This window comes from Vitis riparia, chromosome 18 (assembly GCF_004353265.1).
Source record: "Vitis riparia cultivar Riparia Gloire de Montpellier isolate 1030 chromosome 18, EGFV_Vit.rip_1.0, whole genome shotgun sequence".
Lineage (NCBI taxonomy): Eukaryota > Viridiplantae > Streptophyta > Magnoliopsida > Vitales > Vitaceae > Vitis > Vitis riparia.
Window position 1 is genome coordinate 37,021,986 of NC_048448.1, and position 26,824 is coordinate 37,048,809.

Here is a 26,824-nt window from a genome sequence, read left to right on the forward strand (position 1 = left end):
GTTATTAGTTTGGTTAGCAGGTATCTGGATGATCTTGGTGAAGGACATTGGCAAGCTATGAAGTGGATTTTGCAATATGTACATTCTGCACACTTTAGATGTTGGCTTGGTTTTTTAGTAGGATGATGGTATAGGTAAATGTACTGTTAGTTATGTCAATTCTGATTATACAACTGACTTAAAATAAATGTCAATTAATTATAGGTCATGTATTTACTTTTGCTACAGACTTGCAAGTTGGAAGTCTACTCTACAATCTTATAGTTGCCTAGTCAAATAGAGGCAGAGTACATGGTACTCTCTGAGGTTGTTAAGAAGGTGATTTGGTTACATGGACTGCTTTAGAACTTTGAAGTTGTCACTTAGTTAAAATCAAGCTTATCACATACATTTGAAGCATATCAATGTTCAATTTGACTTTGTTAGTGAAATTATTGAAGGAAATATTTGCATCCAAAAATTGAAACTGCAAATAATCCGGCAGATATCTTTATTAAGGTGGTACTAACATTCAAGTTCAAGCATTGTTGAACTTGATTTAAACCTTGGAGTTTGAATGCCTTTCGGGTGTACGGCATCTAAAGGTTCGTTTGCAGGAGATGATAATTGGTTCACTTGTAAAGAAGAATTTTGGTAGTTGGTAGTATAGGACTAATTTGCCAAGGTTGAGATTGGTCAGTTTTTGACTTAATTAGTGTTTGTTATTTTTTTTCGAATCCTTGTCCCACATGATTATAAATTGGTTTTGCTAGGGTTTGAGGGCCTATAAATAAGTCTAAGTCCTCTGGCTTATGAATTGGTTTTGCAGGGGAAACACACCAGATACTTTGCTCATTTGGCTTGGGTCTGCAGCAACGTTCATCATCCAATGAGTTAAACCCCTTGAAGAAAAAGTGGGAGCCATTCAAGACAAAATTGAGTATTTCGAGTTTGAACAAATCATGAAGACTGAAGAACCCTAGCAACACAGGCTAGGGCTACAAGATGAAAAAGCACCCAAAAGAAGCTGATTCTACTGAAGCATGCCATTGTGCCTAATTAAAAGGTTGGCTGATGAACATTAATTGTAAATATAAGATAAGGCTCAGAATATGTTATTAAATCTAGATGGCTATAATACATGTGGACTGTTGATAACAAAGCTATTCTCAGACTCCCAGAAATTGATGGAAAGGCTATGAAATGCAACGACTAGGGCAAGTTTGATCCAAAAATACACATATATAGACAGGCATTCCGATAGGGTCCAATGGAGTGTGTGGGCATAGGAATGGATTAATGGAGCCGTGAAAGCTGTGATCAGTCTATGAGATACAAATGGACGGTTATCACCAAAAATAACCATGCATGCCTTGATAATAGACAGGTGAATGAAAGAAAATGATCTTGAAATCTTACTTGACAACAATACCACTATAATGGGATATTCCTCAACATAGTGGTTGTCACTTAATTTGGTATCAATACCTATCCTAAAACCTAGCCTGTTACTAAAAATGGATAGGGAAGAAGAAAAAATATTATAATGTCTTTAATTTGGTCAGTACGTATATCTTTACACTGTTAAAGAAGAGAATTAGGATTTAAAACTTCTCTTCTGAAGTTGAGTTACTTACAGCATTTGCTGTTTGAGTTTAGAACAACAGATATCAAAACTAAAAATCTTTTCTCTTATGCAATAGCAACCACTTTTTCTTAAGATTCTTATGAACTAAAATTTACAAGTGCATCAAGGGCTGTAGTTCTGTAAATTGATTCCTTTGATGACAGTAAACCATTGGCCAGATAGACGTTGTTAACAAAATTAAAACCCAATTTCTTATATTTAAAAATGAATCAAAAAGGACAAAGTATGAGGATCAAAAACAAAAATAAATATTACAATAATATTTATTACTTCTCCACATGACCTCATCAGTTGTACATTGCTTCTCCACCTAATAATAATAATAATAAAAACAAAAAACAAAAAACATAGTAAATTTGATTGAAATGAATCCTTCAAATAATCAATGGTGAAGTACATCTGGTTGTGTTTATAAGGTCCTAGTTCATAAGCACTAAATTCTAATGCTAATACTCTCTTCAAGTGCTTTCACCCTGCTGCTTCAATACCATTACTCTATAGGTGCGCTTCATAATAACTTTTCATATCCTATATATTTAGACGTGGTCAAGGGCTATCATTTTATTAGATTGTTGAGTAATGATGCCCCTTGTTGAAGGATTTTGAGACAAAACAATATCATATCCATCATCATACGACTGCATCCCCTCGGCCATGAGTTGCCAAACCAAGCCTCCACCAATTCCTCCACTTCTTGCAAAGTTGTAGATGTTGGTATAAACGGCATTCAAGAATGTATCCCTTGCACTGATATTATATCCCTGGTCTTTGCTCGATTTTCCAAATTCAGAAAAAACCATTGGCTTCTTTATTATTGTCTCCGAGTCTGTCGAATGGCTCGTCATCCATCTTTGCATGAAAGCCATCTGTGAGCTATCATCCTTTCCGGACAGCCTGTTGGAAATTAGGCATGCAAGTTGTTAGCTTCAACATCTTCTTAATAAACTTGTAATGATAAATGTTAGAGAGAAGTAATTAGAATGTATTGCTTACCAAATATCAGGATATGCATGTATGGTCGTGAAATCAATCTCCTTAACAAGATGATTGCTGATAAAATCTGTGCCAACTTGGTAACCAGGGTTTATTGCCTTCTTTTCTGGCATTGAATCTCCATAGAATCCTTCCATGCCTACTGTCAACAAGTGGTTGCTGTCAATGGATTTTACATAGCTAGCCATTTCTTGAATCCATCCCTGCCATATTGAAGAATTGTGATTAGTTTAAGGAAGCACTCCTCGATAATTATAAACATGTGCACCGAAGGCTACCAACTAATGTTATGGGTGCATGTCAAGGCTCACATTTATGGTTTTTCCAGAGTAATCAACTTGGCAACGTGGCTCGTTTATCAGTTCCCATGCCATGATTGTGGGTCATCCTTGTAAGCAACTCTGGTGATTGTATTGATCCTTGTTAGCACTCTCTGCAAGAAATTAAGCCAATAATAGTATTAGGAATCAAGTCCTTAGGAAAAACAATGTCGGCCAGACACCACGTTCGTCAAATCTAACCTGATGTGAGTTAGGTATTTATAATAATTTGTACCTTAACGTGGTTCTTATAGTAGCCTTTGACGACCTCATTAGTGTAAAAATCATCATCACTGTTCACTGGAGCACCAGCATTTCTAGCCCAACTCACGTACTGAGGCCTTCCTCCAAAGTCTTTGTAGTTGTTGCTCAAACTCAAAATCAAGCGGACTCCATTCTTTCTTGCCTCCGAGATCACAAAGTCAAGTCCCTGAATATTTGTTGTCATATTTAAGTATAAAAAAAGGTTAGTAAATTAAATTTCTACATAAAGGCGCTAAAAAAAAAAAAAAAAAAAGGAAAGGATTTCTGGAAATGCTGGAACCTGAAAGACACGCTCATCATAAACTCCAGGAGATATTTGAAGAGCTTGGGTGCCTCCATCGTTGAATGCCCATGTCCTACAGACACTCAGCCGTGTGGCTGTAGCCTGGCTAAAAACATCCGACACTTTACTCCTTTGGCTTGGATCTGCGGCCACGTTCATCATCCAGTATGAGTTGAACCCATTGAAGAAGAAAGGGGACCCATTGAGGATGAATTGAGTATTTCGAGTTTGAACAAATCCTGAAGATTGAAGAAGTACTCTAGCTTCACAAGCTAGGGCAATGAGTAGGAAAAGCAACGAAAAGGAGATGATTCTACTGAAACAGGCCATTGTAGTAACTGGGTTTTGTTTTGGGAATTCTTGTTGGTCTGGATATGAAGCACTTGTGTTGAGGTTGCTGCTTATTTATAGCAAAAAATGGGGAGAGAAGTTTGCTAATTTAGGAAAGCTTTAAGCAGAGGAGAGGTTGAGTCATATTCCATGTGAAATCATGAGTAAAATTGGGAAGTGTAATCGGTAGAGGGAGATTTTGAAGAATGAAAAATTAGAGGAAGAAGATATGGTAGTTGAAAGTGTTGGTCAAAAGTTAGTTGAAGAGAACATGGAACTATTAAGGCAGTAATAATTAACGATTTAGCCGAAATTCCTTAAGATGAGGCTCAAAATTTGTTGCTAAATATAGCAAATATGCTGTTGATGGTTGCAATCCATGTGGGCTGTTAATGACAAAGCCATCTGCAGCCTACCAAGAAATAAAGGAAAAGCCCCTGGATAAGCCCATATTTCCTTCAAAAGTTGTTGCTTTATCTATGTCACACTATAACATGGTGTGAGGCCAACCTACCTTCACTATGATGAATCAACACATGGAAAGAGTCACATGACTTGAACATGGACTTGTGGGAGTCCGGGCAAAGGTTTAAATATTGGATTGAACCAATCAAAGAAAAATGAAAAAGAAAACAGGAAAAGAAAAATCTAATAGTCTAATCCATTGTAAACCAAAGTGATTCTAAAATTAGAAAAATTATCGGTTCAGAATATTAATTATATATATATATAATTAAAACTTAGGTTATGTTTGGTTCTCGAAAAATACTAAGAAAAGAAAAAAAAATGTAAAGGAAAATGATTTTTTCATGTTTGGTTGTCTTATGAAAAATATAAAAGAAAATCAAATATAATTAAAACTAATTAAAAATTTACGTATTTTTAAATTATTTAATCTTTATATTGATAAGTTAAAATAAATAAAATAAGTTTGAAGTAACAAAAAAAATAATTTATCGACTTTTAATCTATTTTTTTTATTTTCCTTCATTTTTTCTTTCTTTGTATTTTTTTTCTCTTGCAGTTCCCTCAGATTTTCTGGGAACCAAACATAACTTATAGATTCTTCATTTTTTCTGTTTGATATTCACTTATTAAATGACTATGAGGATAAAATGCAATGTATTAATATTCCTAATTTTATTATATATTTAAATGTTAAGAAGATTTATTTAAAAATGAAATAAAATTATGCAACTTTAACTCCATTGCCACAGCCATATATGACAATTTTTAGCCTATATTACTTTTTACATTTATTATCTTACTAGGTAAACGAGTATTTAAAGTAATCGAAAGTTGTATTTGATTGATTTAGATCATGTATTTATTAAAAGGAATATTAGCTTAGTGGTCATTGTTTTAGCCAAAGCTCCAACATTAATGAAAAAAGAGAGGGCAGTCGCAGTCGACTTTATTCTATAGCCAGTATTATTAATTCAAAGATGGGCTAAAAACATGGATCCAACGGGAAGAACCTTTTTTTTGTGGCTGGATATCATTTCTAACATTTTCACCTTATTTGTTCCTTTCTAATTCTTTTTAATAATAATAATCTCTATTCAGCATTCCAGATTTATATATTAAAAAGCTTATGTTCAAAATTCATGTGACCATATGGGAGTACCATTTTCAGGGAATGTGGGAGTTATTCAAGGGCCATTTTTAAATCTTGAGAGGCTGCAGACAGCCATGTCATCAACGGCCCACATGTATTGTAACCATCAGCCGTATGTTTCCTATATTTAGTAACATATTTTGAGCCTCACCTTAATCATCTAATTTATATATATATAATTCAACATCTGTATGATATCATACCCTAAAATTTTTTGTTGAGTCAGTCATGTGAAGCTGATTTCACACCATATGATCGTATGAGGTGGATAAAGTGCAACTTTTTGGGGGAAAGGGGGAGTTATTCAACCGCCATTTTCTAAATCTTGAGGGGCTGCAAATAGCAATGTCATCAACAGCCCACATGTATTGCAACCATCAGATGCATGTTTTCTATATTTAGTGACATATTTTGAGCCTTATCTTAAGGAAATTGCTATTGAATCTTTAATCACTGATGCCTCAACAATTCCATGTTCTCTTCAACTAAAACTAACCAACATGCACCTTCAACTACCCTATCTTCTTCCTCTATTCCTTCCTTGTTCACAATCTCTCTCTACTTATTACACCTCCCAATTTTCGTCACCATTTCACATGTAAAAGCTTTCCTAAATTAACAAACTTCTCTCTTAATTCTCTATCTATAGATAACCAGAAAATTCAATGCAAGTTCCTCATATGATCTAAACTAACAAGAATTCCTAAAACAAACCCACTTAGTAGAATGGCATACTTCAGTAGAAGCAGCCTTTTTTTTCAGTGCTTTTCCTTCTTGTAACCCTAATCTGTGAAGCTAGAGTGCTTCTTCAATATTCAGGACTTTTTCAAACCCAAAATACTCTATTCATCCTGGACAGATCCCCTTTCTTCTTCAATGGGTTTAACTTACACTGGATGATGAACGTAGCAGCAGAACCAAGCCAAAGGAATATGATATCTTCTGTGTTTCACTAGGCTGCAGCTGAATTTTTGGAAACTAGGATTTTGTGAGCACTATATTTTTGGAAAGCAAACAAGAGTGATATTTAAGACTGCAATCTTCCACTCTACTGAAGTTATCTTAGACTTTTTCCATAAGGATATTTAAGACTATTTTGTTACTTTTGTTGATAACTTCTCAAGAAGGGTTTGGGAATAAGTCATGAAAACTACGAATGAAGTTTTGGGAGTATTGCTTAAATGGAGCGAGACGATTGAAACTTAAACTAGTAGGAAGATCAAATGGCTAAGATCAGAAAAATCGTGCTAGATAAAAAAGTGGTCCATTCTCCACGTCAGAATGAGAGCATGTATAATTCAACATTCCATGGTTAGAGATACACCACAGCAAAATGGGAAAGCAGAGTGAATGAATCGAGTATTGTTGGAAAAGACTCGATGTATGTTGTCAAATGATGGAATGAGCAAATAAAGAATTTTGGGTTGAGGCAATTGTTTAGGCCTGTCATCTCACCAATTGTATGTCATCAATTATAATTAAAGGTAGAACTCTTGTTAAGGTACAATCTGGAAAACCTATAAATGATTATGATTCCTTATCACTTTCTTGTTTCTTTGCCTTTTTTTCATGTGAAGGAATCTAAATTAGATCTGAAAGCCAAGAGATTATTATTCATGAAGCTTAGTATAGGTGCATGTGAAACGATATCATCTTTGGTGCCCATATTTAAAAAAAGAAAAAATAGATTTGAGCAAAGATATAACTTTTGATGAATCTTCTCTATTGAAACATGACAAGAAAATTGTTCTAAAGAAGAGAAGACTATTGTAGTTTAGAACATGTGGAGTTTGAGACAACACCAATTGACCCAACAAATGTCAATGAGACAACTAGTAACCTTCAAATGACAGATGAAGAATATACTTTAGGTCAAGTTCTTCCACAATACCAAGATTCAATTGTAATTACTAGACCAAGAAGAGATATTCAAATGCCTATTTGATTTGTTGATATGATAGTTTCAACAAAGAGTAAGAAATGCAGTGAAAAAATAAATTTAGTAAACATTGGAAGCATGCAATGGATGAAAAAATGTAGTCCCTTCAAAAGAACAAGACTTAGGAGTTAACCACGCAAGGGTAAGAAATAAGATAGTTTTAAGGCTAGGTTGGTACCTAGGGATATCCTCGAGAGGAAGGCATTGACTATGATGACATGTTTTCTACAATGTTAAAGCATTCCTTTATCATTGTTGCATTGTTAAGTCTTGGTTGCATTGTTGGACCTTGAACAAGTTCAACTTGATATAAAAACAACATTCCTACATGGTGAGGAGGAAGAAGAGATTTATATGAATCAGCCATATGGTTAAGGTTGTCAGAAAAGAAAGTTGGGTATACAAATTGAGAAAGTTGCTATATGGATTGAGCAACTCCAAGAGCATAGCACACAAAAAATGAATTTGATCATTGTGTGTGTTTTTGCAAGCTACATGATGGATCTTTCATATACTTGCTCTTATATGATGACAACATACAAATAGCATCTAAGAGAAAAATGGAAATTGAAATATTGAAAACTCGGTTAAATAAAAAATTGGAAATTGAAAGAAACATTCTTGGCACAGAAATTTGCAAAGGTAGAAGCAACGCCAAGGTTAGTTTGACACAAGCAATATTTAAAGAAACTAGTACAAAGTGGCATGACAAAGCACAAAGAGAAGTGAGTACCTTCTGATCGATCAATCAAACGCCACATTTGCCCCATCTTAAGTTCATGTTTGACCCTCTAGTGATCCCCAGTGGAGTCGCCATTTTGTGGACTCCACATTTCTGTTCATGCGCTTTCACTCGATGGCGAGCTCGTTTTTTATTTAGAAAATGATTTATTATTTAGAAAATGACTTGGAGTCGCAACTTATTTTTGTTTTATTTTTAAAAGGTAAACAAAATAAGAAAGAAAACCTTAAATGTGACTTCTTATTTGGAAAAGATAGTCCAATAAAAAACCAAACCAGGGCTCGGAGGTCAGGTTACTTATTGGAAAGGTACGGTAAGGACTGTAGCAACCCTTTAAGTCCTAAAAAAATGGGTCTCTACTAATAAAATAAAGTAATAATGACAATTGATAAGCAAATCAATGAATACCCAGAACGATCATGCACATATAGGAATCAAAACACTCAATAAAGAATGGTTAGAGTGAGAGCGGGTGCGTACCTTAACAACAAACCACAATGCGCTGTCAAGAAATGGGGTTGGTGCACAATTAATGAATTTAAAATATGACTCACATGTCACTAAACCGAATATGAAATCACCAATGACACACCTGACACTTCACTCAAGTTCATTTTTATTTTAAATAAAACTTCTTTGATGTTGGGCCCCCACCAAAACCCAATTTATTTTTACATGAATTAATTCCGTAAATTCCATCACTCGAAATTACAAAATTTAATTCATACTTATTTTAAAACATTTTAAAAAATCAAAGAAAGTGTGAAAAAAGTTTGCCCAAGAGAGAATGACAACCAATTTTATTAAAAAAAATACTTAAATCAAAGAAAAAAAATAAAAATAAAAATAAAAATAATAAGAATATAAAAAATAAAAATAAAAGATGCATGCCTAGTGGAAAAATGGTTGGAATTGATTTATTAAAATTGGATTTATTTAAAATCAAGAGATAAAAATTTAAGAATTAAAATCATTTGAAAGTGAGATTTTTTTTTTGAAAATGGGTTTTTGAAAGCATGCATGAAAATATAGAGGTGAGGCATGTAGATTTTAAGGGTGGCCCACCAAAGGTGGCCATGCATGCCATGCTAGAGAGAGAGAGAGAGAGAGAGAGAGAATGGGTCTCGGGTGTGAATGAACCGGTCATTTCATAGTCACTAGGGCTCCTGGTGAAATCTCAACTTGTAAGTGGCACCAAAACCTCCATTCAAATGCAGTTGCTGGCATTGAAATTCCCGGTTGCCTAAGCTATATTCTCAAATGTCAATGGAACACCAATATCAATGAAAACTGTGATTTTCCTTGTGTTAGAACCCTGAACCTGTGACTTGGGGATCTATTTTCTCATGTAAAGGATGAGAACGACCAAAACCATAAGAATAGAAAAAAAAAAAAAAAAGAAAGGCAAATGCAAAAATTATGGATGCAATCTCAATAGAACTGATCCCATCATCACCTTTAGAACTTTGTAAGGGAGCGGCTGAACTTCCATGGCACTTTGAATGATCCGAAGACTGCTCAGCTAGGAAATGCCTTGCAATTTGTTCCAGTCTCTAACACACCCGATATCTCGTTGTCGCTAACATTAACAAGCAATCCATTCAATCTGTTGCATTGTCCATCCTGATTGACACTTCCTCTCTAGCTGCCATCAGATTTTGAAGGGAAGTTCGCGTTGAAGACGCCTCATGCACTGGGGTTTCTTGCAAATTCGGATGTGTTTCCTTCTTCGTTCCTGTTAACTTCTGATGTCATGCCTTGTGTCCCAGGAGTAGTAGCTTTTGAAGCACTGAAAATCCCGCAACTTGATGTCGGGGAGCTCGGAGACATAGGATGAGACTGTTCTGGCTTGGGAGCGTTATTCTCAATGAGCGTCTTCAAGAGAGCGTCGGTGTCGAAGGCTCAGATCTTGCAGGGTCCATCGTAACTGCCTAAGACAATGAGAGATCCGTCATGAAAGGAACGCACCATGACTTGGCAGAATCAGACCAACGCCGCCTGCTCCGTGGCGGAGTTGTTGGAGTGGATGATCCCGGTGCCGCCAATAGTGGCCAAGGTCACGGCCATAGCAGATTCGGTGATGGTGCCCATCGACGACGCCACGCAGGGCATTGAGAGATGGACGTCACGGCTGAGTTTGGTGCCCAGCTGGACTGCGTTGGCAGTGAAGTCAATATGACTTGGGTGGAAGATGACGTCATTGTAGTTGTAGGAATAGCCTTAGTTAAAGAGCTTCACCGCTGGAAAACCATCTTCGATGGGACAACACTGGAAATTGCAGAATTTCTTCCCTAGACGCGGGTCGCTGATAGTCATAAATATGATTTCATAGAATGACATCACCTGTTTTTGTCTCTTCGTCAAATTCAGATTCAAAGAGTTTCAACTCCCCACAAACCCACCATGCTCATGACATACTCAAACTCTTTCTTGTCGGCACCACCATCCCATGGTCTCACATCCCAGGGTGAGGTCCCATATCCAAAAATGTGTAAACACTAAGAGCAGAGAGAAGATTGCTAAAAACAGAGCATAAATGAAGAAAATGAGATGAACCAGCAAAAACCACACTTTATGTCTTAATCAATGGGCTCAAATGCATGTGGATTAACCTATAAAATATCTAAAAAGAACCAAGATACGAGAAGATTTTCAAATATGAAGCAACCACTCAAAGCACAGTTAGATCATTTTTGGATAAAAATAGAGAAACAGGGGATGAAACTATAATAACAAGAACAAAACAAACTCACAAACAATGTAAAATGAATGTTGATGGCAAAATTCCCCTGTTGCAATAGTAATCATCAGCAACAGAATCTCGATCAACGCATTACAGTGAATCCTCCTTCCTCCTACAAAAAAGATGTCCAGATGGGTTGTCCGGACACACCCTACGATGATTAAGTTAGTCTTTTGGAAGCTGTTGGAAAATAGAGTTTTCCTTTGGGAGTATTGCTCCGTGATTTTTGTCAAGGATGTTTCAAGGATGCTTATCCCTTTGCAGGTTGTTTATCCCTTAGCAGGATGTTTATCCCTTAGCAGGATGCTTATCCCTTCGTAGGATGTTTATCCCTTGTTGCTTATCTCTTATCCCTTACCTCCCTAAGAGTCTCCTTAGAGCTTATATATGAGTCAGAAAGTATGGCATCGCTGTGCTAGCGGGTCCCATCATCATGATTATGGCTCATAAGGTGGCGAAGTAATCATGACGTTTCTGGTGCAAGGTGACGGTTGTCAGGAAGGTATTCAGGCGGTGGATGTCGCCTCAATTTATGATTTTAAATATCTGGGATGTGTCAGACAACCTGAGAAGACTTGGGAATGTCTTGTCGAATGTATCTTGCATTAAAGATGAGTGACAACTCAGGAGACTTGGTAGTCAGTATTGTCGGTGCTTTTTTATTGTGGGCGGAAATGGATCCGGCGAATCGTGAGTGTCTGACGAGCCAAGCAGTCCGGGTAATCTGTCCGAGTAAGCGTTACTAGAGGATCCGGACATGTCTGTCCGGGGGAGCTGAATCGTCGACTACTGATATTCTCCGGGTAAGCATTACTGGAGGATCCGGACATGTCTGTCCGGGGAAGTTGAATCATCCTCCTCTCCCATCCGGCAACAGACATCGGATGTGAAATATTCGGAGAAGGTGGGATGTCGGTCGGACAGAATTGCGGCTATGAGACATCCGGATAAGGTAGAACGTTGGCCGGACAGAATTCCGGATGTGATACATCCAGGTGGAATGAGTGAGAATTTCCGTCCGGGTGGAATGAGCGATGCCACGTGTCGCAAGGGCCGCCTGCGTGCCCAAGGGAGAGGGAGCCACGCGGCAATTTTTAGGGAGGATCCCACAATGAACACATAAAAAAGAGATGAGAGAATGATAATGATATAATGAACGATGAACCCAAACAATCTTACCATGCAATGCTTCTTTCAAGCAAGCGTTTTCTTGGCTCTAAACCAACTTCCTTTTCTCAAGCTACCCCTCCTCCTCCTTCTTCAAGCTCCTCTCTGTTCCCAAAAAAACCAACCTGCCTACCCCAAGCCAAAAGAACACCTTCAAAATATCTCACCACCCTCTCCCCAGAATCCTCTCATTCCCCTACTCGTTTGCTTCTCCCCCAAGCTAAAATGAACCTCCCAAAATATCACCTCTCTCTACCAACAGAATACGCTCCTAACCAAAAATACGCTCCCCTTTGATTCTCCTTGACAGGTGTCATCCTCTGATAGCTCTCAACAATCCACTATTATGATTCTCTCATGGCCTCTCAAGAGTCGACACGTGGCTAACTCCAATCCTAGCACCCGGCAAAATGAGCTGCATGAAAATGAACCCAAACGGGGGTCTACAAATATGTTTTTATTTTATTTATTTATGGTAGGGGTTATAAAATAAATTGATATTTTTTTTAATTTTAAATAAGAAAAAAAATTAAAAATCAAACAAAATAAAATATTGAAAGTGATTGAATAAAAATGAAAAAGTTTATAGCTCAAATAAGACCAATATAAAAAATGCATTACATATTAAAATATCACCATTTTCTTTATTAAAATATACCTTATGGCATTTCATTTTGTTAGATGGTAAAGGAGCAAGTAAAAAATCATAGAACCATAGAATGTAGCACATGAACTTGGTCTGATGACCTAAAGTGTATAGGTTGCTTTCAAACCATTGGCACTTGTTTAAGGTTCAAAGTTAAAAATAGGACTAATAATATTGAATCAGTAATATCATCTCAAGCCTATTCCAAAATATGGCAACCGGGTAAAATTAAAAATTAACCTAATGCTTAATAATTTAAAAAAAAAAAAAAAAAAAACCTTATTGAAATTTTTTCTAAAATCACTAGATGTTACATAATTTTTCTAAAATGAATGAGAAAAGTTATAATGGTGAAGCTCTTGAAAAAAAAACATTTCAATTGTAGTCTCACTCCCTTAAAAAAAAAAAAAAAACATGGACCTAAAAGGGTTAAACATCTAATAGAAATAAACTCATCAATCATCACATAAAAAAACAATTTCTCCATAGTGTGCTGACCCCCTCAACCCCCATAAGTTAACCAAGTAGCTCGACCATAACATTCTAAGTAAAGCGCAATAATACTAATTCAAGCTTCACAATCCAATACCAATAAAGACAAGAACAATTGACACTTAAAAAATTTATTTCTTTTAACTTTTTCCCTTTAAGTTGAATTTGATTTTTAAATGGTATTATCTTATTAATTATTTTACAATATATATATATATATATATATATATATATATATATATATATATATATATATATATATATATATATATATATATATATATATATGTTATATCTTAAAATTGGTTACTAAATTATATTATAGTTATCAAATATATTACCATATATAACATACAACTTCATAAATCTTAAGCATAATACAAAGCAAACAACAAGATATGTTAATTTAAATTATTAAGAGCTTATTTAGTTGTGTGATTTAAAAATAGCTTTCTGTTTTTAAATACAAAAAAGTTATATTTAAAAATTTCTAACACTATTTTATTGTTGTTCTTTGTAAACAATTTTTTAAAATAAAGTAAAATAAGAAATAATTTTTAAAAAATAAGTAGGAGTTGTTTTCATCAATTTTTCAAAAACAAAAAATATATAAACTCATTTGATTATGTTTTTTGAAACCTATTTTTAAAAATTGTTTTTAAATTAAAGAATAAAAAATAATATTTCATAATAAGTTTTAGAAAATAGGACTAAACAAACCCTAAATAGTAGGGGTTTATAATATTAAAGAGAAAAAAAGTTAATTTAAGACTTTGCATGCAGGTAGACATCAGGTTGTAAAACTGGTTTACTAAGGCACTCATCTTATTTATATATTCTTCTATGTGCACGCATTGACCATGTGGTTAAGATGTATTGCACCAAAATCTCATGATTAACTTGCAATTCGAAATCACAAACTAGTTGTACATATTAGAAACAAACCATATTGGGTCATGCACATTTTCCGTCATTTTCTATTTCTTAGCCACAAATATGATCAAATGAAATTGTTATATCCTAATTATATTTTTTAATTAGGTGATAAATAAATGAACTCCTTTTAAAATTAATAATTGGGATATTAGGGATAATTAAAATATTATTAGAAGAAAACAAATTAATCACGGCTTAATAAATGTAAATAAATTAATCCGAGCATACATTTTTCTTTATTTGTTTTGGTTTCTTTACAAGAATGCTTCTTTATGTATTCTTGTTGAACCTATAAAATATCATCCATAGACATTCTTTTTGAATAATTAAGAATCGATATTTCTAATTGGTTGGTTATTATTTTAATCGAAATTTACTTCATCGTTTATGAATATCATATAGATTTAAAAAGAATTTCACACTTAGAAATGTACCTCTCAGAACATTTGAAGTTAAGATGTTTTTGTCTTCTTCAATTTGATTCCTCATCGACTTTGAGATTCACATTCCTTTTGATGTAAAAAAATAAATAAAAATAAATAAATAAAAAGAATTAGAAGAAGCAGAGCAAAAAATTAAATAGTGTGAATTGGAATGAATAAAGTTTTAATCAAAATTGGAAATTAAGGTGAAACATCCTAAATTATATACAAAAGCTCATATAATATTACACCATAATTTCTTTAAATTAATCTTAACCTTTTAGTGCAGTGTGTACAGTCATTGCTTGTTTGTGGATTAGAATTAGTATCTTCTGCTGCTGATATGGTATCACAACTTCTCTGCTCATCACTGTACTCTGTCATTGTCTGATGGTCGCGCTTGGTGGCTTCTGTGTTGTCACAGCTCCTCTGAGCATCAGTACTGGTATCTTCTGGGATGTTTCTGTTGATAACATCACCTGTATATATAAGATAGTACCCACACTCTTTCACTTCGACTGGTGCATCCAAGCTATGAAATGAAGCCTTCAAACGTCTCCATTCGTTTGACCAATACTGGTTGTCAATAGCAACCTTGGGATAATAAGTCACACACATTTGACTTGATTCACCGCAAATTTGGCAGCAATAAAACTGGACATCATCCACGTGACAGCATTCAGATTGATCACCACAGATATTGAGTTTGCAACACAACCGATTCCTAGCCGTAGGAATAAAAACAGAGTATAAAGCAAATCCTAAGAAGTCATCTTTTCTGTACCAATCCATAGGAAGCTCTATTGTTATTTGAGATCCCTTTTTTTGCTGGCTTATCCACTCTGGAATTCCATTATTTCCCGAAATAACAACTCTGATTGCCTTGCCCCAATAGGAGCCGCATTCAAATTCCTGCACAGAAGCACAGTGTTAATACTCTGTTCATAAGGAAAAGGGCTGAATGTTATGAAAATCAAACCTCAATCGTTGATTTCCAGCATTTGAACAGAGAAAAACCAAGTTGACTTGATGGACTTGATAAAGTTTCCAAGCATGTGCAACTGTGGATATCTAGATATCGTAAACTTGGCGGAAGCTCTGGAACTTGTAGAAGCCCCTGGCAGTGACTCAATTCAAGGACTCTCAGTTTAGAAAGTTGAACGCTGCCTGCAAGTATGCTACTAAAACAGTCCATGCTTAGATTTAGACCTGAAGCGTTCAAACCCGCTAAACATTGCAAACTCCTCAGGTTCTGGGGAAATTTCTCAAGTTTTGTACAGAAACCCACATTTAGAGCTTTGAGAGAACTCAAATTACAAATGCTTTCTGGAAGACTCACAAGGTTGGTGCAATATCCAAGATTCAAATATTGAAGCCCTCTTAAATATTGAATTGATGCTGGTAGTTCTTTTATAGCAGTTCCATCTAAATGAAGCTCTCTTAAATTTTCCACATCCTCAAGGATTTCCGGAAAGCTCCTTAATCGTGAACAGCCTGAGCAGAAGAGACTTGTAAGGGATTTCAATTCACATATGCTACTGGGAAGACGCTCAAGGTTTTTGCATTCTCGCAAACATAAGCTATTAAGTTTAGGGGGACACTCAATAGTGGGTAGTTCATTGACGGCATTTCCCTTTAAACAAAGCTTCCGTCGGGATTGCACATCCTCTTGACATTCCCGGCAAATGGTGGGTATCATTGCTTTACCATTGTTCTTTTCATGATCATGGGCATATATAAGATGGATCCCACACTCTTCCACTTTCATTGCTTTACCACGTAAGAAGCCACAAAATGAAGCCGTCAACTGCCTCCATTTATTTGAGTGATACTTCACAATCCTCACCTTCGGAAGATAAATCATCCACATTTTTGGTACAACACCATAGCAGTGACACGAGGGACAAAACTGGAGTTCATCCACAAACTTAATTTCATGACCACGCAAAGTCAAATCACACTTGAAGTAAGTTGCATCATTCTCCAGTGTCTCCTCGGATTCATTATCAAGTGGATCATAGACACAGTACAAAACAAAACCCAACAAGTCGTTATTTTTATACCAATTTTTAGGAAGCTTTGCTACTACTGTAGCTCCCTTTTTGTGATGGCTTATCCATTTTGGAATTCCACAACTTCCTGAAATAATAATATGTACTCGGGCAATAAGTGTTGCTCTAGGATTAATCATCTCGCATTCAAAATCCTGCACAAAATTTAATTAACACGTAAATCCCCAATTCTCCACAAAAAAAGTTTTGTTCTATATATGAATATCATACCTGAATCACTGATTTGAAGCAGTTGAATAGAGAAGACCAGAGTAGAGACCTGAAGAAGTTTCCAGCCGTGTGCACTCATGTACATCTAAGACACACAAACTGGATGGAAGCGCTGGAATTTGTCGAAGCTCTCGACAGTGACCCAAGTAAAGGAGTCTCAGCATAGAAAGTTGATTGACCCCATCAGGTATGCTCCTAAAAAGATTCCCGGCTAGAAGTAATTGTCGCAGAGATGATAGGTGGCAAATTTCAGTGGGGATTCCTCCTTCATCTATACTGCAGAAAGACAGATCTAACACTTCCAACGAGTACAAGCCGCAAATATCACTCAGGATTTCTCCTTGCATTAGCTTTGACCTAGATAGATTTAATGTCTCTAAGGAGCATAAACCTGACAAAGAAAGCAATTGGCAACATGTTGAATTTAAGCCACAAGCACGGAGATGCTTCAAGCTTTGCAGCCTTCCCAGGTTTTGTGGCAATTTGTGGAGTTTTGAACAGTAACTGACAGTGAGAACTCGAAGAAAGCATAAATTACAAATGCTTTCTGGAAGAGTCACAAGGTTTTTGCAGTGGTCCAGATTCAGAACTTCAAGCCTATTCAAATGTTTGATTGATGATGGTAGCTCTTTTATAGCTGTTTCGTTCAAGTGAAGCTCCCTTAAGTTTTCCATATTCTCCAAGATTTCTGGAAAGTACTGTAATTGTGAACAGTGAGAGCAAAATAGAGATTTGAGGGATTTGAACTCCCAAATGCTTGTTGGCAGACTCTCAAGGTGTTTGCACTCTCGCAAACATAAGGTATCAACTTCAGAGGCACACTCAATGGGTAGTAGGCTGATTGTCTGACCCTTTAAACAAAGCTTTCGGTGTTCCACATTCCTCTGACATTCCAAGCAGCTAGCATCCGCATCCTCAGTCTGTACTATTGGATCTTGGGCGTATATAGGTTGGAGCCCACACTTGAGCACCTTAAAATGATCGTGAGAGCCCATAAATTGAGCCTCAAGAAGCGTGTATTGCTTGGTGTGACAGCTCTCCAGAATAGCAGCCTTAGGATAGATCATCACCCACATTTGTTCTGATACACCTCCATCATGGTAGCATTTACAAGTAGTGCGAAAACTGAGATGTCGCACACACAGGGAAGAAAGTCCATATCCGTCATTCAATGACAATTCACATTCTAACTCAGTGGTGATTGAAGATTCAGCTTCAAGTAAATCGTCATATTCATGTAGGGCTTCGTCACCAGATTCATTCTCCGATGTATGTGCAAAATCATTTTCTGGTATGTCCTCACATTTATCGAGTGGAGCATAAACAAAGCATATAGCAAATCCCAATAAGTCATTATTTTCATAACAAATCTGAGGAAGCTCCATTCTGATCTGATATCCCTCTTCCTGATTCGTTATCCACTTGGGAATTCCACTGCTTCCCGGAACAACAATACAGATTCCATGGCCAATGTAGTGAGAATCAGCGAGAAATACTCCATTTGAATTGCTCTCGTGTTTCAAATCCTGCACAAAAGGTCAATGTAAATCCAGTGGGTCTGCCATTATGTGAGTTTTTATGAGAGAGTTTGTTATCAGTTTTCGATAAATTGATTCCCAGTATTAACTTTCTTTGATCTATGCTCCTGAATCTACTTAATATCCCTTTTAGATGATGGATAATCAATCAACATGAAAGTGAGTGACAAGATTAAGTGTGGAAACTGGAAGTGAGGGGAAACTGAAACCGTAAGTGAGTAGAATAAGCAGATCTCTTCTTCACTTGCAGTAGCTTCTTCTCCATACAGATTCAGAGATCTTAGAATTGTAGCTTCAACTTAACTCTCAGAATCTTAAAGACAAAGTTCGCTCAAATTTCAAAAACTCACAGAAAAATTTCTCCTCATGTTTCTCTTAATCCCATGAGGCGAGAGACATGTAGCACACACTTATTGGCTTTTTTCCATGCAAGTTTCAAGGTGGAGTCGTCTAATGAACTAAAACATTCCCTCAAATCCTAATGGAAATTCACACTAGAAATTTCAGAATTTGCTAAAGAAAAGTTTAATTCATTTTATTCCTGAATAAAAAAAGCATTTGAGGGCATTTTAACTTCCTAATAATTATTATATTAAACTATAATTCTCATTATTTAAACTCACGATCTTTCACTTCATCACCACATTTTGAAGAGACTTTCGTCATCTTTTCCATGAATTAATTGATGTTTAAGGAGGTATAATAAAATTTTAATTGAATTTAACATTATTTCTATCCTTATAGTCATCTTAAACTATTTTTTTTATACTCTTATCAAAATAAATAAAAACTTAACAAAAAAAAAAAAGATTTCAAAGCAAACTTTATAAAGTTATCAACACTTATTTACATCATTATTTAAAAAAAATTATAATTAAAAAAATGTCATTTAAAAATTATAAAGAATAAAATTTTTAGAAAAATATATTAGTTATTTGAAATAAAATATAAGGGAAATCAAAATTCTTAGTAAATGAATCATCAAAAAACTGTAATAGCTTTGCAAATGAGAAAAAAAAATTAAAAGTAAAAAAAAAAAAATTATCAATGTCAAGATTGAGTAACAATTTTTTTCTTTTTCTTTTTTGTAAATTTTTTATATTCTTATTTTATGTATTCATTACAATTTTTAAATTAATAAATAAAGTTTTTATCACAAAATTTTAAAATGGCATGTATGTTTCAAAATTTATATATTGTTATTAGATTTTTATAAATTTCATTTATATCTTCAAAATTAGAATTATTAAACTCATATTTTAAAATATGATATCAAATAGTTATTTTTTCATCATTTAGCAATATCAAACTTTTTTGTACTTTATTAAAAAAAAAAAACTATTTTTTAAAAAATTAATGACTATTTTGTATAATATTTGTATGAATTATTTAATATATAAGTATTACTTATTTAATAGTTTATTTTTTTTTAATTTATTAGAGAAAGAGTGGTGCATATATAATTCAAATAAAAGGTAATTTCATATTGCAAAAAAGTTTGCGAAAAAAGGATATTTGAACAAGGATTGAAATTTATAGGAACACTATTGGACACCTAGTTTTAGGTTTGTCCCATTCCAACAATCATGACTTGGTAGTAGCCTAATCTCAAATCTAACTTTGTCAGCCCTTCCTTTACTAAGTTGATCAAACAAATTGTTAACAAGCAGAATAAAATATTTTTCACTTTCACCTTGTTGAATCTTCGATAATCTATACACATTTAGAGGGATCCATTATGTTTCTTTTAGAATAATATAGATGTGGCATATGAAGCTTTAGTTTGTTGGATGTATCCCATGTTAAGCAAGTCCTTAAGTTGTTTCCTTAGTTATTCTAAATTAGGTAGTGCCATCCTATGGGACCTCCATGGCAAGGGGCTTAGCTCCTGGCTCTAAGTCAATCTTGTGCTCCCTTTCCCTCATTTGTGTGAGTTTCTTATGAAACTTTAATGGTATCTAAGGATGGCAAAGTTTGATACAATTTGTCAACCAAACTCAAACCCGAGGCATTTTTAGTGGGTTTGGGTTGAGTATAATCATGTTTAGGTCAAATTTGTGTAAATCTAAATAACTTGTTTAATAAATAGGTTGTTTTTTAGTCAAACTACATAATAAAAATTTCACTTAAATTGAGTTGTCTAATAATGATGTTAATTAACTAGATTATAACAATAACCCACATTTGACTAATTTAAAACTTGACTTTGAATAAGTAGGTTAATTGAGTTATAAACATGTCAGATTGGGAAGTTAATCATATTAACTTAAACAAGATCTAACTTGACTTTGTTATTAAATGGGACATTATTATTAAATGGACTATATGACATGTTACTTATTTAATAATTAGGTTATGCCCGAGTTCATTCTTTTAACCTAATTATTATTTTTTGTGTCATGTTTGAGTTGATTTATTTAATCAAGTGTCTTTGCTTTGACACATTGTGAACAGGATCCACCAACATGAATTGTCACTTCTAGTGGCATCACATACTAGAACTCTTCAAATACCACCTCAATTACCTTGTGAATGAGTTCCCTTATTGTATATTTCTTTTCCTCCTTTAATGTAGCCAAGTAGGTCATTTTCTTATTCTTCAATCCCTTCTTTACTTTCATAGTTGATAGCAAGAAGATCTCAAGTGTACCTTTATTGTCTGTGAGGACTACACATAGCAAGTTAAATCACGTTAAAATTTGAAAGATCAAGAAAGGGTTAAATGAGGAAATGAGTGAGTCAAGACTTATAGACAATGTGGAAAGGCAAGACAAAGTTATGATGAGTTTGGGAGATGAGGATTGATCATTATAAATTACGAAAGAAGACACACAAACATGGAAAATGAGGCATCCATCAAGTTGGATGGAAATTTGGAACTTAAAATCTAGAGGCATTATGTACTTTGAATTTGAGGTGAAATTTAAAGCATTTCCTAAAGTCCATTTTTGGCAAGCTATAAATCTTTTGAAGCTCTGGAATTCAGGAATCCAGCGCTTCAAATGCTGCAAAAATTGGAGTTGAAACAAGGAAATTATACGCGTTTGAAGCATACTAGTCAGAGAAGAATGTTGAGTTTGAAATTCATTGTGCATTTTGAACTCAACCCCGTGATTTTGAATTGGACCTCCTTCTACTTATGAGTTCGAAATTTACTTGGAGCTTACCCAAATTCCAAACTCAACCACTAGTTATCGACTTTGAGGCTTGAGACATGTTGAAATGAGTTTCAAACGCCCCTATCAAATTCGAAATACATTATACTCATTCAGAACTCGCAATTTTTGAAGCTTTTTAGGTTGTTTATGACTTTTCCTTGTAATAAGTGGCCAATGAGAGTATGCCACATGTTAGGTCATTGATAATACTATATAAACTCTCTTAGTTCTAGGGTTTAAAGATCTTTTTCCAAGAGTTTGACATTTTGTGGTGGAAAAAGACAACAACTTCGGTTTGTTCCTCTTCTTTTTTAGTGAATATATTGTTTTTTTAGTTTCTTTTGATTCAACTTATGAAATTTTACTGTTTTATGGAATGTGATTATGGCATCACCCCCACGGGGCTAAAAGCCAACTTGGGGCTTGAAGTATGAGTAAGGCTAAGACACTTACAGGGATAATGAGTAAATCATTATAACAATAAGATTAATTATTGGTTGAGTCACAATTTATCAATTTTATTTTTACCCTATCCTTGTGAGTTAATTTAAGGAATAATATAGTAAGCTATTACTCGATACTAGTGATTCTTGGTAACTCTTGATCATTAGTTATCCTGGTCTTCCCTATCATTATCTACCTTATAACAAAGCTATAAGGAGTACGAAGAGTTAAAAAGACAAGTCTTAAACTAGTAATTCTTCTCATTTATTTGATGGTTTTAGGAGTTTGTTTTAAAAAGGAAAATTAGGTTTCAAATTCAATTTTGAGTTTTAGAGCTTCGATCGATCGTGAGCGGTTAAGGATCCTAAAACCTCAATATCATGTTACTTAAAGACCTCTGTTTTCTCTGGTTCTATACCTTAAGTTGGATTGAGGAAAGCCTTAGACTTGAATCAATTGAATTAAAAATCAATATAAATTTTGTTATTAATTTAGTTTCTTTTATTTAGTTTTACTAAATAAAAGTTCATTCACATATTGTTTTTCACTTTAGGATTTAAATAAAATTGATTCATTTGTCATAGTATTAACAAATTCCATAGCCAGTCCTAGAGGATGATACCTGGAGTACTATAAAAGTTGTAGTGACTCTTTCTTTGGTTTTTCTTAATCAGAGTTACTACATAAAAAAGACTTAGTATTTGAACAAGAGAGAAGAACAATCAGAATTCAAGTAAAATGGGATGATCAATGTTAATGAATGTTTACCATAATAAAGAATGATACTTGATTCTACACAACTTAGGTATGGATCAAAAGATTTAACATTAGAGAGAATAACTCATGTATATTAAAGCATTTTGGTGCTACGTTCTTTTTACCCTTGATCTTTTATGAGGACTGAGCCAATAAGGCTTACACTTGAAAATTTAATGTGTTTGAAACATTCCTCTAAAATCCATCATTCAAATATTAGAAAACAAGTAAAGTATTTTTTTCATATGTTCATTAATATACCCAAGGTAGTTCTTGAATTATCCCAACACAAACATCTTTCAAGTCTTAATTTTATCAAATCAATATATATCTTTAGATTTCTAAAGAAACTACTATAATGATGCACATTCATCCATGAGTTAGGTAGATTTTATCTCTTGAAAGAGTTCAAAAATAGTGCAAACAAAATTCATTGTACAATTCATATCTCTCAATGGTATGTTATTCAACTAAAACTAGTAATGCCTTATGTTAATGGGCTTAGTTTTATAATGTAAAACTAGATCTTTAATATATTAATAGCTTAGCTCTCATGTTATGACAAGGCATAATTATGATTTATCACTCACACCATAATCCTTTTAACATACGTTTTATCGAAAGTAATTGCTTAGTTTGTTAGCTTCTTATTAAGCTAGGCAATTGAGCAATTAAAATATAGAAACATCCCTTGTAAGTGTTCTTCCCATCTTTAGACAATCCATCCCTAGTCATCATTTGTATGAAAAATGTTGTCTACAAATATGTTGGTGTAATACCACAATCCAAGTTTATAAGTACCAACCACAAATATAATGATTCTATTAACAACTCCAAGGTGTGATTTCTTAGGAAGATTGTTATCAAGCATAAACTCCTATGCTATAGGTTTATGCAACCTAAATGTCATTAGATAAAGAAGGCTTCCAACCATTGATCTACAGGTGGATAGATTTACAAACTTACCACTCCCATCTCTTGTAAAAATTTTCCTACAACTTTTCTATTGTCGTGACCTAGCTAAGTTCATCCATTTTAATTTAGCTTCTAGAGAGGACCCCATCCCTAACATTTCCAATCACATTGTTGATAGGATGATCACTAGTTTCTCTTATTTTGCTCCATGTGGATGTTTGCTTGATTTTCAACATTGAGTTCATTCACATTCTCAATCATTCAACTCTTTTTTCCTCGCCTAAATCTAGAATGTTTGATGAAATATCCTTAAGAAAAACATATTATTTTCTTTACTTCCTAAGTCATCTATCAATACTTTGATCGATTCAATTACAACTCTTTAATTATTAAAGAAGATCTTAAAGGCTTTAATCCAAGTTGAGTATCTAACAAAAATTCTGTCAACACATGTTGATTCAAACATCCCTAATTTTTTAGAATTGTTTAGATAAGACATTGTTTCTAAAAACTATATTTTACATTCAGCTTCCTGCTTGTCTAAACATCATAGCAAGTCCTTTTGGTTTTAACGTATAGGTGGACTCAGTTAGAAGTATAAGATGTTGTGTTTATGCATTCAAATGACAAGTTGTTAGAGCCTTTGGATTAATCCATTCTAAGCTTAGGATCGTTGGGGTGTATGCAAAAACTATCTTAGGGATCTCTAGATCTACGCAACAAAAGCGTATACATGAAAAACTATAGATCCATGTGCTTAAGAAAATACACCTACAATCTTGATGTTTCCAAAATGATTTCAGTCGATGAAAAAGCTAGTGCAAATCTCAACAACCAAGAGATCTTTTGCTCGATGGCTCTCTTTCCTGGATCTAGGCACTTGTAGATGGTGGAATCCTCATAGAAGGGTGGAGGCTCTGGTTCCTCTCTTTAGATTCTAAAGAAATGGAAGAAGAATAAAAAAAATCCTAACCCCTAAATGGGTTTATATAGGATTCCCTATGGGCTTAAGTGACTTGAGTTTATCTTAGGCTTAAGGGTCACTAAAAAAAGCCTACTTGGATCCTAATTAATTAATTAGTCCTATTAGGGTCCAATTAATTAATTATCCCATTCTAAAAAACATCATTCATAAGATCTAAAGCAACTTTGCATTTTTACCAAAACACCCTTATGTACACATATGAATAAATAACCCATATATCCCTTAAGTAATGTGTCACATAGAAGTATGAACTCGAGTAAGGACCATTAGGATTTGTAGGAAAATAGTGGCTTCTTTATAATCTAATTCTAAAGTTGACTTAACATCCTACTACAAAGAATCAACTTCACTCTAATATCCTATGATATTACATGAATATAAAATAAATGGGTACTAAAAGCAAGCTCCCCATGTACTGGTGTCCATAATATAATGAGGTGAACGCTACTAATCTTTTAAGATTACCTTTCCAATCCTTGAGTTATAGATGATCCCATTAAATGAAAATGGACATACTCTAACTCATAACGAACATGTGTTAAATTCTACTAATCGAATTACTACAACCAGTATGAATATAAATCCAGTTTTGCCAGCAAGTCCTCTAAGATCAATCACCAATCTCCTCAAGGAATCCTCAGCGTGATTATTTCTTCAATCCACACCTCTTTTTTATATGCTTCAATATGGCTCATCATGTGCTCACCACCAATCTCTCACCATAGCCTCCTTCAACTCTCTTCAGTTACCACGAGTTCTTTTCTCCTCCACTAATTACATTACAACAGAATCACTTTCATTATGTCATTGAAGTGATCTCCAAAAACTAGAAAACAAAAATTCTATTTGCAAAGCAACTTCTTCATATAGATTCATAGAACCAAAATAAGATGTTTTCACTTGTAGCAACATCTTCATGTAGATTCACAGAACTCAAATTGTAACTTCAAATTCACTCTTAGAATCTCAATTAAGGTAAAGCTCTCTCACATTTCAAAATCTCCCACTAAGAGTTTCTCTTGCTCTTCATTTTTAAAATGAGTAGAACCAACTCAGTGCCGAGGGACATAAGGCACACCCTTATGGCCTATTGTCATGCAAATTTCAAGGTGGAGGAGCATCCAACTAACTCAACAAATGTTTTTCCTTTTCCGGCCATTTGTTTCCATGGTCTAGAAAAATATGTCCTAGATCGATGATTCCCATTGTTTCAACTCTTTCATCAAAAATGCTTTCATATCACTCCGGTCTTTCACTCACATTACATGTGAACTCCAATCTGCAGTAGTGAAATCCTATCAAAAGACTTGGATTGAGTTCCTAGTTCTCAGTTGCTTAGCTGTAGCAAACCAGGACTTCTGTTAGCAACCTGGAACAAGTAGCTTATCCTTTCAATCCCATTTTCAATCTCAATTCCCTCCACCAGTGAAAACAAATGGTCTTATTGATCAACTCCATTCACTCCAGGGCTATACAGGAAACACTTGTGAGCAGGCAGGCAGTAGCTCCTCCCGACTCACCATATTTCCAACCCCATTTGCTCCATCAAATTCATAAGAAGCTAACAAAGCAACTAGCATTATATATCATACAATATCTATGCTAGTTAATTTACATGGAAAAGACAATTTCTAGCCAAAATATGCCAACATACAGGAATACATACAATTTATACAAACATTGTACGCTAACACAAGAAAATCATACCTGACTTGCTGATTTGAGGCAATTCACCAGAGAATGCATAGGTGGCAATGAGGTCCCAATTGAACTGTGCATATCTAACAGTCGCAGACTTGAAGGAAGCTCTGGAATTTGTGAAAGCTTCTTGCAGTGACTCAAGTCAAGGGCTCTTAGGTTAGCTAGTTGACTGATACCCACAAGTATGTCACTGAGGATTCCTCCTTCCTTTGGATTGCACCCACTTAGATTTAATACTTCCAATGACGATAAATGGAAAATACTACTGAACGCTCCTCCATTTAGATTGCAGTTTCTTAGACTTTATTCTTTCAACGCATTCAAGCAGTTATCACTCTTTATTACTCCTGGTGTTAGATTGCATTGATCTAACTGTAGTTTCCTTAAGAGAGATAAACCTGACAAAGAAGGCAATTGACAACCGAGCGAATTTAAAGAAAGAACCTCTAGACATGGCATTCTCTCCAGGTCCTCCGGCAATCTGTCAAGTTTTGAGCAACCTTCAAGACTTAGAACTTCAAGA

The 26,824-nt window shown here is 34.6% G+C and overlaps 3 protein-coding genes and 1 pseudogene across 3 annotated transcripts in view; all 4 read right to left on the minus strand.

The window, feature by feature from the left end:
* Positions 1–2,032: 2,032 nt before the first annotated feature.
* LOC117906635 lies at positions 2,033–3,817 on the minus strand (annotated as a pseudogene).
* A 10,966-nt stretch (positions 3,818–14,783) lies between these two features.
* Positions 14,784–16,713, minus strand: LOC117905815 (disease resistance protein RUN1-like). The gene is made up of 2 exons (XM_034818678.1): positions 15,502–16,713; positions 14,784–15,434 (listed from the first exon to the last, which is right to left on the minus strand). The coding sequence occupies exons 1-2, from the start codon at positions 16,711–16,713 to the stop codon at positions 14,784–14,786; spliced, it is 1,863 nt and encodes a 620-aa protein (XP_034674569.1).
* LOC117906637 (disease resistance protein RPV1-like) overlaps positions 14,923–26,824 on the minus strand; it is a 68,382-nt gene continuing 56,480 nt past the window's right edge. The window contains exon 4 of the transcript XR_004649870.1: positions 14,923–15,434. The gene's annotated coding sequence lies outside the window, so the exon portion shown is untranslated. The remainder of the gene's footprint in view (positions 15,435–26,824) is intronic.
* Positions 16,810–26,585, minus strand: LOC117905816 (disease resistance protein RPV1-like). The gene is made up of 2 exons (XM_034818679.1): positions 26,308–26,585; positions 16,810–18,330 (listed from the first exon to the last, which is right to left on the minus strand). Exons 1-2 carry the CDS (start codon positions 26,377–26,379, stop codon positions 16,810–16,812), a joined length of 1,593 nt encoding a protein of 530 aa, XP_034674570.1. The 5' UTR covers positions 26,380–26,585.